This window comes from Notolepis coatsorum, assembly GCF_963971535.1.
Source record: "Notolepis coatsorum genome assembly, chromosome: 1".
In the NCBI taxonomy this organism is placed as follows: Eukaryota; Metazoa; Chordata; class Actinopteri; order Aulopiformes; family Paralepididae; genus Notolepis; species Notolepis coatsorum.
In genome coordinates this window covers 67,826-80,793 of record NC_140165.1, presented here as the reverse complement: position 1 = coordinate 80,793, position 12,968 = coordinate 67,826, and the positions used below count along the sequence as shown (strand labels likewise).

The window sequence follows — 12,968 nt, the reverse complement described above, 5'->3', positions numbered from 1 at the left end:
CAATCCGCCAACAAACTTGTCCATCAATTCAATCAATCAAACCAAAGAAAGAAAAAATATATGAATTGGATGTAATAAAAAATAGAGAAAATGGAAATATATATATAAACACCACAAAATCAAAAAAAACTAGAAATTATACACTGATGATTCAGTTTTGATACTTGTCCTTTAATTAACCACGTTCAGGGTTGTTTCTGGTTTTTCTAATAGCTCATAAGAGTCATTTGGTAGTGTGTGTGTCTTAGTTTTGGCTACTTATCTCGTCTCACGGTGTTTGTCTTGGATCCTCAGTTGCCCCCCCCCCCAGTCATTTCATCCTGGCGACGGGCTTGATCTGCCCGCTTTCAGCCTCGATCAAGTTCACGGATGAAATCTTGTGCGGCTTCTGGGGAATGAAAGTCACGGGAGGTCCCGCCGTGTTCGACTCTTAATATTGCTGGGTGTCTCATTGAGTAAGACAGGCTTTTAGATCTGAATATGCGTTTCACGTCGTCAAACAGCTTGCGTTTCTTCATCACCTCCTGGCTGAAGTGACTGTAAAAGTAGATCCTGCTTCTGGAGGTTTCCTCGGTCCCGCCGTAGTACAGTTCCACCTTCTCCCTCGCCAGGCGCATGATAGCGTCCTTTTGTTGTGCTCGCAGTAGTTTCAGGAGTATTGGTCTAGGCTTGCTGGGGTTTGGTTGTTTTAATTTCAAGCGATACGCGCTGTCGATCAGCACGGGTCCGCCGAGTTTATCTTCGCCAAATAGCCATAGTAAAAAAGCAGCTAGGAAGCCGGCGAGGTCCTGTTTCTCCACTGACTCTGGAAGCCCCTCCAAACGAACGACTGCGCGCAATGAGCTGTCTTCATACTGTTGGACTTTTAGTTTTACAGTGGTCATCTCTTTTTCTAGTTTAGTGATTGTTTCGTGAGCCGTCTGGATGTTATCCTCGTTGCGGCTGACTCGTTGCTGCACTACTTCCACTTGTTCGTTAAGCGTCGTCATCGAGCTTCTGATTGTTTCCAAACTAGTTTGAATATCAGTTGTCTTTTGGAGCAGCTCAGTTCTGCTTTGCTGGATGGCATTCCACAATGTTTGTAGGGTGATTTCACCGTCCATGTTGTGCTGTAGGCTGTAGTAGACCAGTGTTTGTAGCGCCGTTTGTTACGGCGGGGTCTGCTGCTTCTCAGAAGGTTAATTGCTTCTTGTTTGTCAGTTCCAAAGTGTACAAAGGAGTAGGGTCGTTTAGTTTAAAATGAAGTAATCATTTCGGTTGGTATAGCGCTTATAATTTAGTTTTTAAGATAAAGGTGGTGAGCCCTGTGCATCTGCCTCACTCCTGGTACACTTCTCTTTTTAAATCAGGACTGAAGACACGTCTCTTTTTAAATCAGGACTGAAGACACGTCTCTTTTTAAATCAGGACTGAAGACACGTCTCTTTTTAAATCAGGACTGAAGACACGTCTCTTTTTAAATCAGGACTGAAGACACGTCTCTTTTTAAATCAGGACTGAAGACACGTCTCTTTTTAAATCAGGACTGAAGACAAGTCTCTTTTTAAATCAGGACTGAAGACAAGTCTCTTTTTAAATCAGGACTGAAGACAAGTCTCTTTTTAAATCAGGACTGAAGACACGTCTCTTTTTAAATCAGGACTGAAGACACGTCTCTTTTTAAATCAGGACTGAAGACACGTCTCTTTTTAAATCAGACTGAACACACGTCTCTTCCACAGCGCTTTTATCCCCTGGTCTGTTTTACTTATGTGCGCTTTCCTTCATTTCATTCTATTCTACATTTATTTTAAAGTTAAAGTATTTTAAAGCAGCTCTATGAATAAATAATGCTAAATAAATAATACTAAATAAATAAAGTACAATAGAAAACACACAAGTTGACCAAATATGGTGTCAAAGCCAATACGGCGAATTATATATTGTCACTTATCTGATCCAACCCTGATATCTGATATCGACCCAAGATAATAAAATAACTGAGAAGAACTTTGTTGTTAGATGGGATTCAGTCCAGAATTACATAAATCTCTAGAGGGCTGATAAAAAAGAGACACCTACGATGAGAATAGTCATTCGTATACAGTCTGTCACTGTGTCAATGGATTATCTATCATGATCCACCAGGATGTGTTTGGTATATCCTCTTAACAGACAGACAGACAGACAGACAGACAGACAGACAGACAGACAGACAGACAGACAGACAGACAGACAGACAGACAGACAGACAGACAGACAGACATCTCAATGTATGTACAGTATAAGGTATATCTATGTACAGGTATGTGTTTGTTTGCATGTATAACACACATCTCAACCACAGTGCTTCCTAGCTAAAAAACAACACACAAAAATGAACAGAAAACAACAACAACAACAAAAGGTCTTACCTCCGTCCAGGTCCTCGCTGCCAAACTGGTTTCTGTAGAACAGCATGAGCTCTATCTTGTAGCACTTGTACAGAGTCACCAGGCAGATGAGCAGCAGCAGGATGGCACCCAGGCCGCCAGCCAGCTCCACCGTGTGCATCAGGTCAGCTGCGGAGAGAGAGAACGGTCTGTAAACCTACATCAGGTCAGCTGGGGAGAGAGAGAACGGTCTGTAAACCTACATCAGGTCAGCTGGGGAGAGAGAGAACGGTCTGTAAACCTACATCAGGTCAGCTGCGGAGAGAGAGAACGGTCTGTAAACCTACATCAGGTCAGCTGGGGAGAGAGAGAACGGTCTGTAAACCTACATCAGGTCAGCTGCGGAGAGAGAGAACGGTCAGTAAACCTACATCAGGTCAGCTGGGGAGAGAGAGAACGGTCTGTAAACCTACATCAGGTCAGCTGCGGAGAGAGAGAACGGTCTGTAAACCTACATCAGGTCAGCTGCGGAGAGAGAGAACGGTCTGTAAACCTACATCAGGTCAGCTGGGGAGAGAGAGAACGGTCAGTAAACCTACATCAGGTCAGCTGGGGAGAGAGAGAACGGTCTGTAAACCTACATCAGGTCAGCTGCGGAGAGAGAGAACGGTCTGTAAACCTACATCAGGTCAGCTGCGGAGAGAGAGAACGGTCTGTAAACCTACATCAGGTCAGCTGGGGAGAGAGAGAACGGTCAGTAAACCTACATCAGGTCAGCTGGGGAGAGAGAGAACGGTCTGTAAACCTACATCAGGTCAGCTGCGGAGAGAGAGAACGGTCAGTAAACCTACATCAGGTCAGCTGGGGAGAGAGAGAACGGTCAGTAAACCTACATCAGGTCAGCTGGGGAGAGAGAGAACGGTCTGTAAACCTACATCAGGTCAGCTGCGGAGAGAGAGAACGGTCTGTAAACCTACATCAGGTCAGCTGCGGAGAGAGAGAACGGTCTGTAAACCTACATCAGGTCAGCTGGGGAGAGAGAGAACGGTCTGTAAACCTACATCAGGTCAGCTGGGGAGAGAGAGAACGGTCTGTAAACCTACATCAGGTCAGCTGCGGAGAGAGAGAACGGTCTGTAAACCTACATCAGGTCAGCTGCGGAGAGAGAGAACGGTCTGTAAACCTACATCAGGTCAGCTGCGGAGAGAGAGAACGGTCTGTAAACCTACATCAGGTCAGCTGCGGAGAGAGAGAACGGTCTGTAAACCTACATCAGGTCAGCTGCGGAGAGAGAGAACGGTCAGTAAACCTACATCAGGTCAGCTGGGGAGAGAGAGAACGGTCTGTAAACCTACATCAGGTCAGCTGCGGAGAGAAAGAACGGTCTGTAAACCTACATCAGGTCAGCTGCGGAGAGAGAGAACGGTCTGTAAACCTACATCAGGTCAGCTGCGGAGAGAGAGAACGGTCAGTAAACCTACATCAGGTCAGCTGCGGAGAGAGAGAACGGTCAGTAAACCTACATCAGGTCAGCTGGGGAGAGAGAGAACGGTCTGTAAACCTACATCAGGTCAGCTGCGGAGAGAGAGAACGGTCAGTAAACCTACATCAGGTCAGCTGCGGAGAGAGAGAACGGTCAGTAAACCTACATCAGGTCAGCTGGGGAGAGAGAGAACGGTCTGTAAACCTACATCAGGTCAGCTGCGGAGAGAGAGAACGGTCTGTAAACCTACATCAGGTCAGCTGCGGAGAGAGAGAACGGTCTGTAAACCTACATCAGGTCAGCTGGGGAGAGAGAGAACGGTCTGTAAACCTACATCAGGTCAGCTGCGGAGAGAGAGAACGGTCTGTAAACCTACATCAGGTCAGCTGGGGAGAGAGAGAACGGTCTGTAAACCTACATCAGGTCAGCTGGGGAGAGAGAGAACGGTCTGTAAACCTACATCAGGTCAGCTGCGGAGAGAGAGAACGGTCTGTAAACCTACATCAGGTCAGCTGCGGAGAGAGAGAACGGTCTGTAAACCTACATCAGGTCAGCTGCGGAGAGAGAGAACGGTCTGTAAACTTACATCAGGTCAGCTGCGGAGAGAGAGAACGGTCTGTAAACCTACATCAGGTCAGCTGCGGAGAGAGAGAACGGTCTGTAAACCTACATCAGGTCAGCTACGGAGAGAGAGAACGGTCTGTAAACCTACATCAGGTCAGCTGGGGAGAGAGAGAACGGTCTGTAAACCTACATCAGGTCAGCTGGGGAGAGAGATAACGGTCTGTAAACCTACATCAGGTCAGCTGGGGAGAGAGAGAACGGTCTGTAAACCTACATCAGGTCAGCTGCGGAGAGAGAGAACGGTCTGTAAACCTACATCAGGTCAGCTGCGGAGAGAGAGAACGGTCTGTAAACCTACATCAGGTCAGCTGGGGAGAGAGAGAACGGTCTGTAAACCTACATCAGGTCAGCTGGGGAGAGAGAGAACGGTCTGTAAACCTACATCAGGTCAGCTGCGGAGAGAGAGAACGGTCTGTAAACCTACATCAGGTCAGCTGGGGAGAGAGAGAACGGTCTGTAAACCTACATCAGGTCAGCTGGGGAGAGAGAGAACGGTCTGTAAACCTACATCGGGTCAGCTGCGGAGAGAGAGAACGGTCTGTAAACCTACATCAGGTCAGCTGCGGAGAGAGAGAACGGTCTGTAAACCTATATCAGGTCAGCTGCGGAGAGAGAGAACGGTCTGTAAACCTACATCAGGTCAGCTGGGGAGAGAGAGAACGGTCTGTAAACTAGGGATGTCCGATATTATCGGCCAATATTGGCATTCAAATGTGATATCGGAAATTATCTGTATCGGTTTTCAAAAAAAGAAATATTTTTTTTAACATTTATTTAACCCTTATTTACCCAGGCAAGCAAGTAATAACTAATTCTGATTTTATTTATTGTCAAAAGTATGCATAATGTTGTGTTAATTCCACGACAAGAGATATGTAATGTTAATTATCTGAAATTATTCTGTTTTTTGGGGGGGGGGGGGTACCCTGCATATATCGGTATCGGTTGATATCAGTACCGGAAATTAACAGTTGGACAATATCGGTATATCGGTATCGGTAAAAAAGCCAATATCGAACATCCCTATCTGTAAACCTACATCAGGTCAGCTGAGGAGAGAGAGAACGCCTGTTTTACTGCAACACTACTATCACCGACATCTAAGAAGGGAGATCCCCCCTTGAACGGCCCTTCTAAGGTTTCTCTCCTCCACATTGCCTGTGGTGCATTTTTTCCTATTGCTAGGCTTTAGTGAGTTTTTCCTTACCTTCGCGTGGGGTATGTCTGGGAGTGTTGCATTTATTTTGCATTTATTAAAAAAAAAATTGGACTTTATGGTGTTTTTGTTTTGTTCTTGATTTATTGTGATGTTTCTTCTTGACTTGTTTAACAAAGACGTGTCCGGCCCATTGGGACATTAACATGTGTTGTCGGGCCTTACAGATACATTTGATTTGATTCGATTTGAACGATCTCTAAAGGTACATCAGGTCAGCAGGAGTTCAGAGACAGAATATAATAACTGGACTTTGGAGAAGTCTTTATTCGGCATGCAGGCATGCGATGGGCGGCACACACACAGGAACACACACACATGCAGTTAGTTGGGTCGCCGATGATATTGAGTCTCTGCACTTGACCCATCCCGTCGTCGTCGTCGTCCCCCCCAAGGGCAGCCGGGAGCAGATAGGCGCGTCGGCGTGGGGCCGCGCCGCCCAGGGGACCAATCCAAGTGCTCCTGTCCGTCTTCGTCAGGGACGCGACAGCGTTAGCGATCTGTTGTTGTGCATGTTTTTCCATTGGGTTTCTCTTATCGGCGGGGAAACCCTTGCAACATGCAAACTCCACACAGAAAGGCCCGGGTACCTGGCAACGCGGCAACCTGGTCCCCAAGCGGGAATCGAACCCTGGACCTTCTAGCTGTGAGGCGGCAGTGTTAACCACTACACCACCGTGCCGTGCAGAGACAACGGTCTCTAAAGGTCTCTAAAGGTAGATCAGGTCAGCTGGGAACACAGACACAACACTGGAGTTCAGACAGACTCAGCAGCAAGCTAGCCTAGATTAGCATACACTAATGGAAGCGGCTATAAGCTGGGCTAGTGGTCCGCTGACTATGCTGTGGATAATTATCACAATCTGAGTCTGGAATCTCACGGAGTTATACGGAGCAACTGACGCAGAATAAAGTGTGGGCCGTGTTTGACACACTCAGTTACAGTATGTGGAAAAAAAACCTGACCCTGACAGCTTACACACACACACACAAACACACACACACCTACACACACACCCACACACACACCCACACCGCCCCCCCCCCCCTCCCCCCCCCAGAGGAGCTCCATCACCCTGCATCAGCCGCCAGAGCAGCACAGAACGCTCAGTCATTAGTTTAGCCGGCTGGACTTCACCGGATCGAAGTGTCCCCCCCCCCCCCCCCCCCATCCGTCATCACCGGAGCCTGACAAGACCCCCCCCCCCCTTGGCAGACCTGACGAGAGCCTGATGAACCCTAGGGGCAGGTTCCATCCGGTGTCGGGTCAAGGTATCACAGACATGGACAGATAGGGGGCGTTATGGAACATGGATGTCAGATAGGGGGGGCGTTATGGAACATGGATGTCAGATAGGGGGGTGTTATGGAACATGGATGTCAGATAGGGGGCGTTATGGAACATGGACGTCAGATAGGGGGGCGTTATGGAACATGGATGTCAGATAGGGGGCGTTATGGAACATGGACGTCAGATAGGGGGGGTGTTATGGAACATGGACGTCAGATAGGGGGCGTTATGGAACATGGACGTCAGATAGGGGGCATTATGGAACATGGACGTCAGATAGGGGGTGTTATGGAACATGGACGTCAGATAGGGGGTGTTATGGAACATGGACGTCAGATAGGGGGCGTTATGGAACATGGACGTCAGATAGGGGGTGTTATGGAACATGGACGTCAGATAGGGGGCGTTATGGAACATGGATGTCAGATAGGGGGCGTTATGGAACATGGACGTCAGATAGGGAGGCGTTATGGAACATGGATGTCAGATAGGGGGGTGTTATGGAACATGGACGTCAGATAGGGGGGCGTTATGGAACATGGACGTCAGATAGGGAGCGTTATGGAACATGGATGTCAGATAGGGGGGCGTTATGGAACATGGACGTCAGATAGGGAGCGTTATGGAACATGGATGTCAGATAGGGGGCATTATGGAACATGGACGTCAGATAGGGGGTGTTATGGAACATGGACGTCAGATAGGGGGGGTGTTATGGAACATGGACGTCAGATAGGGGGGGTGTTATGGAACATGGACGTCAGATAGGGGGTGTTATGGAACATGGACGTCAGATAGGGGGTGTTATGGAACATGGACGTCAGATAGGGGGTGTTATGGAACATGGACGTCAGATAGGGGGTGTTATGGAACATGGACGTCAGATAGGGGGCGTTATGGAACATGGACAGATAGGGGGCATTATGGAACATGGACGTCAGATAGGGGGGGTGTTATGGAACATGGACGTCAGATAGGGGGGGTGTTATGGAACATGGATGTCAGATAGGGGGTGTTATGGAACATGGACGTCAGATAGGGGGTGTTATGGAACATGGACGTCAGATAGGGGGTGTTATGGAACATGGACGTCAGATAGGGGGCGTTATGGAACATGGATGTCAGATAGGGGGCGTTATGGAACATGGACGTCAGATAGGGGGTGTTATGGAACATGGACGTCAGATAGGGGGTGTTATGGAACATGGACGTCAGATAGGGGGCGTTATGGAACATGGACGTCAGATAGGGGGTGTTATGGAACATGGACGTCAGATCCATGTTCAATGTTCAATCAATCAGTATATATTTGTTATTTATTTTTGGTATAGTGCTTAACAAGCATAATTTAATGTAATTTGTAACTGAGTAAGCAATTTAGTTACTTTTTGGAAGAAGTAACTAGTAACTGTAACTAGTTACTTTTTTAAAGTAACTTGCCCAACACTGGTGCTAAACAATTCAGAATTCCTCTATATTTCCATCTATAGACCTCTTTCTATAGACCTCTTTCTATGGACCTCTTTCTATGGACCTCTTTCTATGGACCTCTTTCTATAGACCTCTTTCTATGGACCTCTTTCTATGGACCTCTTTCTATGGACCTCTTTCTATGGACCTCTTTCTATGGACCTCTTTCTATGGACCTCTTTCTATGGACCTCTTTCTATGGACCTCTTTCTATGGACCTCTTTCTATGGACCTCTTTCTATAGACCTCTTTCTATAGACCTCTCACTATAGACCTCTCTATAGACCTCTCACTATAGACCTCTCACTATAGACCTCTCACTATAGACCTCTCTCTATAGACCTCTCACTATAGACCTCTCTCTATAGACCTCTCACTATAGACCTCTCACTATAGACCTCTCACTATAGACCTCTCTCTATAGACCTCTCTCTATAGACCTCTCTATAGACCTCTCACTATAGACCTCTCACTATAGACCTCTCTATAGACCTCTCTCTATAGACCTCTCACTATAGACCTCTCACTATAGACCTCTCACTATAGACCTCTCACTATAGACCTCTCTCTATAGACCTCTCACTATAGACCTCTCACTATAGACCTCTCACTATAGACCTCTCTATAGACCTCTCACTATAGACCTCTCACTATAGACCTCTCACTATAGACCTCTCTATAGACCTCTCACTATAGACCTCTCTCTATAGACCTCTCACTATAGACCTCTCACTATAGACCTCTCTCTATAGACCTCTCTCTATAGACCTCTCTCTATAGACCTCTCTATAGACCTCTCACTATAGACCTCTCTATAGACCTCTCACTATAGACCTCTCTCTATAGACCTCTCTCTATAGACCTCTCTCTATAGACCTCTCTATAGACCTCTCACTATAGACCTCTCTATAGACCTCTCACTATAGACCTCTCTCTATAGACCTCTCACTATAGACCTCTCACTATAGACCTCTCTCTATAGACCTCTCTCTATAGACCTCTCACTATAGACCTCTCACTATAGACCTCTCACTATAGACCTCTCACTATAGACCTCTCACTATAGACCTCTCACTATAGACCTCTCACTATAGACCTCTCACTATAGACCTCTCACTATAGACCTCTCACTATAGACCTCTCACTATAGACCTCTCTCTATAGACCTCACTATAGACCTCTCTCTATAGACCTCTCACTATAGACCTCTCTATAGACCTCTCACTATAGACCTCTCACTATAGACCTCTCACTATAGACCTCTCACTATAGACCTCTCACTATAGACCTCTCACTATAGACCTCTCACTATAGACCTCTCACTATAGACCTCTCACTATAGACCTCTCTCTATAGACCTCACTATAGACCTCTCACTATAGACCTCTCACTATAGACCTCTCACTATAGACCTCTCACTATAGACCTCTCTATAGACCTCTCACTATAGACCTCTCACTATAGACCTCTCTCTATAGACCTCTCACTATAGACCTCTCACTATAGACCTCTCACTATAGACCTCTCACTATAGACCTCTCACTATAGACCTCTCACTATAGACCTCTCTCTATAGACCTCTCACTATAGACCTCTCACTATAGACCTCTCACTATAGACCTCTCACTATAGACCTCTCACTATAGACCTCTCACTATAGACCTCTCACTATAGACCTCTCACTATAGACCTCTATATAGACCTCTATATAGACCTCTCACTATAGACCTCTCACTATAGACCTCTCACTATAGACCTCTCACTATAGACCTCTCACTATAGACCTCTCTCTATAGACCTCTCACTATAGACCTCTCACTATAGACCTCTCTATAGACCTCTCACTATAGACCTATTTCTATAGACCTCTCACTATAGACCTCTCACTATAGACCTCTCTCTATAGACCTCTCTCTATAGACCTCTCACTATAGACCTCTCTATAGACCTCTCACTATAGACCTCTCTATAGACCTCTCTATAGACCTCTCACTATAGACCTCTCTCTATAGACCTCTCTCTATAGACCTCTCTATAGACCTCTCTATAGACCTCTCTATAGACCTCTCTCTATAGACCTCTCACTATAGACCTCTCTATAGACCTCTCTCTATAGACCTCTCTATAGACCTCTCACTATAGACCTCTCTCTATAGACCTCTCTCTATAGACCTCTCTATAGACCTCTCTATAGACCTCTCTATAGACCTCTCTCTATAGACCTCTCTCTATAGACCTCTCACTATAGACCTCTCTCTATAGACCTCTCACTATAGACCTCTCACTATAGACCTCTCACTATAGACCTCTCACTATAGACCTCTCTCTATAGACCTCTCACTATAGACCTCTCACTATAGACCTCTCTCTATAGACCTCTCACTATAGACCTCTCACTATAGACCTCTCACTATAGACCTCTCACTATAGACCTCTCACTATAGACCTCTCACTATAGACCTCTCACTATAGACCTCTCACTATAGACCTCTCACTATAGACCTCTCACTATAGACCTCTCACTATAGACCTCTCACTATAGACCTATTTCTATGGACATCTTTCTATGAACTTCCTTTGATTTCTCTTCCTGGGAATTGAGTTTATTGAGTTGATTAGGATCCCCATTAGCTGTTGCATGACAACAACTAGTGTTCCTGGGGTCCACACAAAACATAAAACATTACATTCGACAAGACTTTTACAGAACAGTAAATAAAAAATAAAAAACTGATTTCCGAAGTCCATTTTCCTTCAAGCATTGACTTTCATATCTTCCATGATATACCACTTATTTTCTGATTTTCATTTAATTGGAAAGAAAATAATGATAATAATAATAATAATAATAATAATAATAATAATAATAATAATAATAATAATAATAATAATAATAATAATAATAATAATAATAATAATAATAATAATAATAATAATAATGATAATAAAATAAGAATAAAGTACTTATTTTTTTTGATCCACTTTTTCTCCCATTTTCTATATTTTCTCCCATCCCAATTTCGTATCATCCAATTCAACCCTCCCCTGTCACGAACGCTGTTTCTTGCCTCCCACAAGCCGGCTGCAATGTGGACTAAGTCATACATAGCACGAGTCCCCTCCGGTACTTGAGGTAACAGCAGTCGCATCTTTTCACCTGCGCAGCTCGATCTCTCAGTGGCGAGGAGTAACGCGTGGGAGGCTCACGCTGCCCCCGACACTTCCTGATTCTACTGCGCAGGCGCACCAACCGACCTGTAGGAGTCGCTGTCCACAACGCCCAATCCCCACCCATCAGTTTCCCACCCCCTAATACGGCCAATGTGTATTAGTACGGACGACCAGCTAAACTGAAAGCAAATGTGGAGCGCTGGGCTCGAACAGGCAAGCCCAGCGTCTCCAGCATTTCGTGGCGAGCGCCTTGCCCACTACGCCACGTAGCCGCCAAGAATAAAGTACTTATATCTGCATTTACAGATGCCAGCCTTCAATTATCTTATTAAGGTACAACTACCTGAAATGAAAATAAAAGAGAAGAATGAATCGCACTGATGACGGCTCGCTCACGTGTGTGTGTGTGTGTGTGTGTGTGTGTGTGTGTGTGTGTGTGTGTGTGTGTGTGTGTGTGTGTGTGTGTGTGTGTGTGTGTGTGTGTGTGTGTGTGTGTGTGTGTGTGTGCTAAACGTGTGCGCTGCTGTGTCATTAACTTACAGTCTTTGGGTTTCTAAAAGCACCTAATCCCTGAGTGATGTCTGCACTTGGGGGTGGGACAAAAGTGATATCACTCTGCACTTGGGGGCGGGACAAAAGTGATATCACTCTGCACTTGGGGGCGGGACAAAAGTGATGTCACTCTGCACTTGGGGGCGGGACAAAAGTGATGTCACTCTGCACTTGGGGGCGGGACAAAAGTGATGTCACTCTGCACTTGGGGGCGGGACAAAAGTGATGTCACTCTGCACTTGGGGGTGGGACAAAAGTGATGTCACTCTGCACTTGGGGGTGGGACAAAGGTGATGTCACTCTGCACTTGGGGGCGGGACAAAAGTCCAATACTATTCGATTTTCAATCACGCCTTCCGATACGCAGGCACTTCAGGATGTCAATCGGACGTCAATCAAACCGGCCTCCCGCCCCCTCCCAGAGGAATACACAGAGACGCGCTCACAGTGCTGTGCATGGATGTTGAAAGGGGCTCTTTCATTGGCTGAGTGATGATGATGACTAAGTGAGGGGCGGGTCTTGCTGAAGCGTTGCATCATACATCATACATGCACACGCACAAACACACCTAGAAACAAACAAACAGGGAGACACACACATACACAGAAACAGATACAAATACACACACACACACACACACACACACACACACACACACACACACACACACACACACACACACACACACACACACAAATATATACCTACACACATGTATGCAAACACACGTCCAAGCACACAAGCAGAGATACACATAGCCTACATATGAACAGATATGCACGTGTGCACACACAGGGGCGGACCTAGCA

The 12,968-nt window shown here is 46.1% G+C and overlaps 1 protein-coding gene across 1 annotated transcript in view; it reads right to left on the bottom strand.

The window, feature by feature from the left end:
- The window catches only part of LOC311239608 (interleukin-1 receptor accessory protein-like 1-B), a gene marked incomplete at both ends in the record, with an annotated part of 90,804 nt that overhangs the window by 37,606 nt on the left and 40,230 nt on the right, over positions 1-12,968 (bottom strand). Inside the window, one exon of the mRNA XM_084327982.1 lies at positions 2,394-2,540. Within this exon, the coding sequence (XP_084184108.1) occupies positions 2,394-2,540 (147 nt within the window). The remainder of the gene's footprint in view (positions 1-2,393; positions 2,541-12,968) is intronic.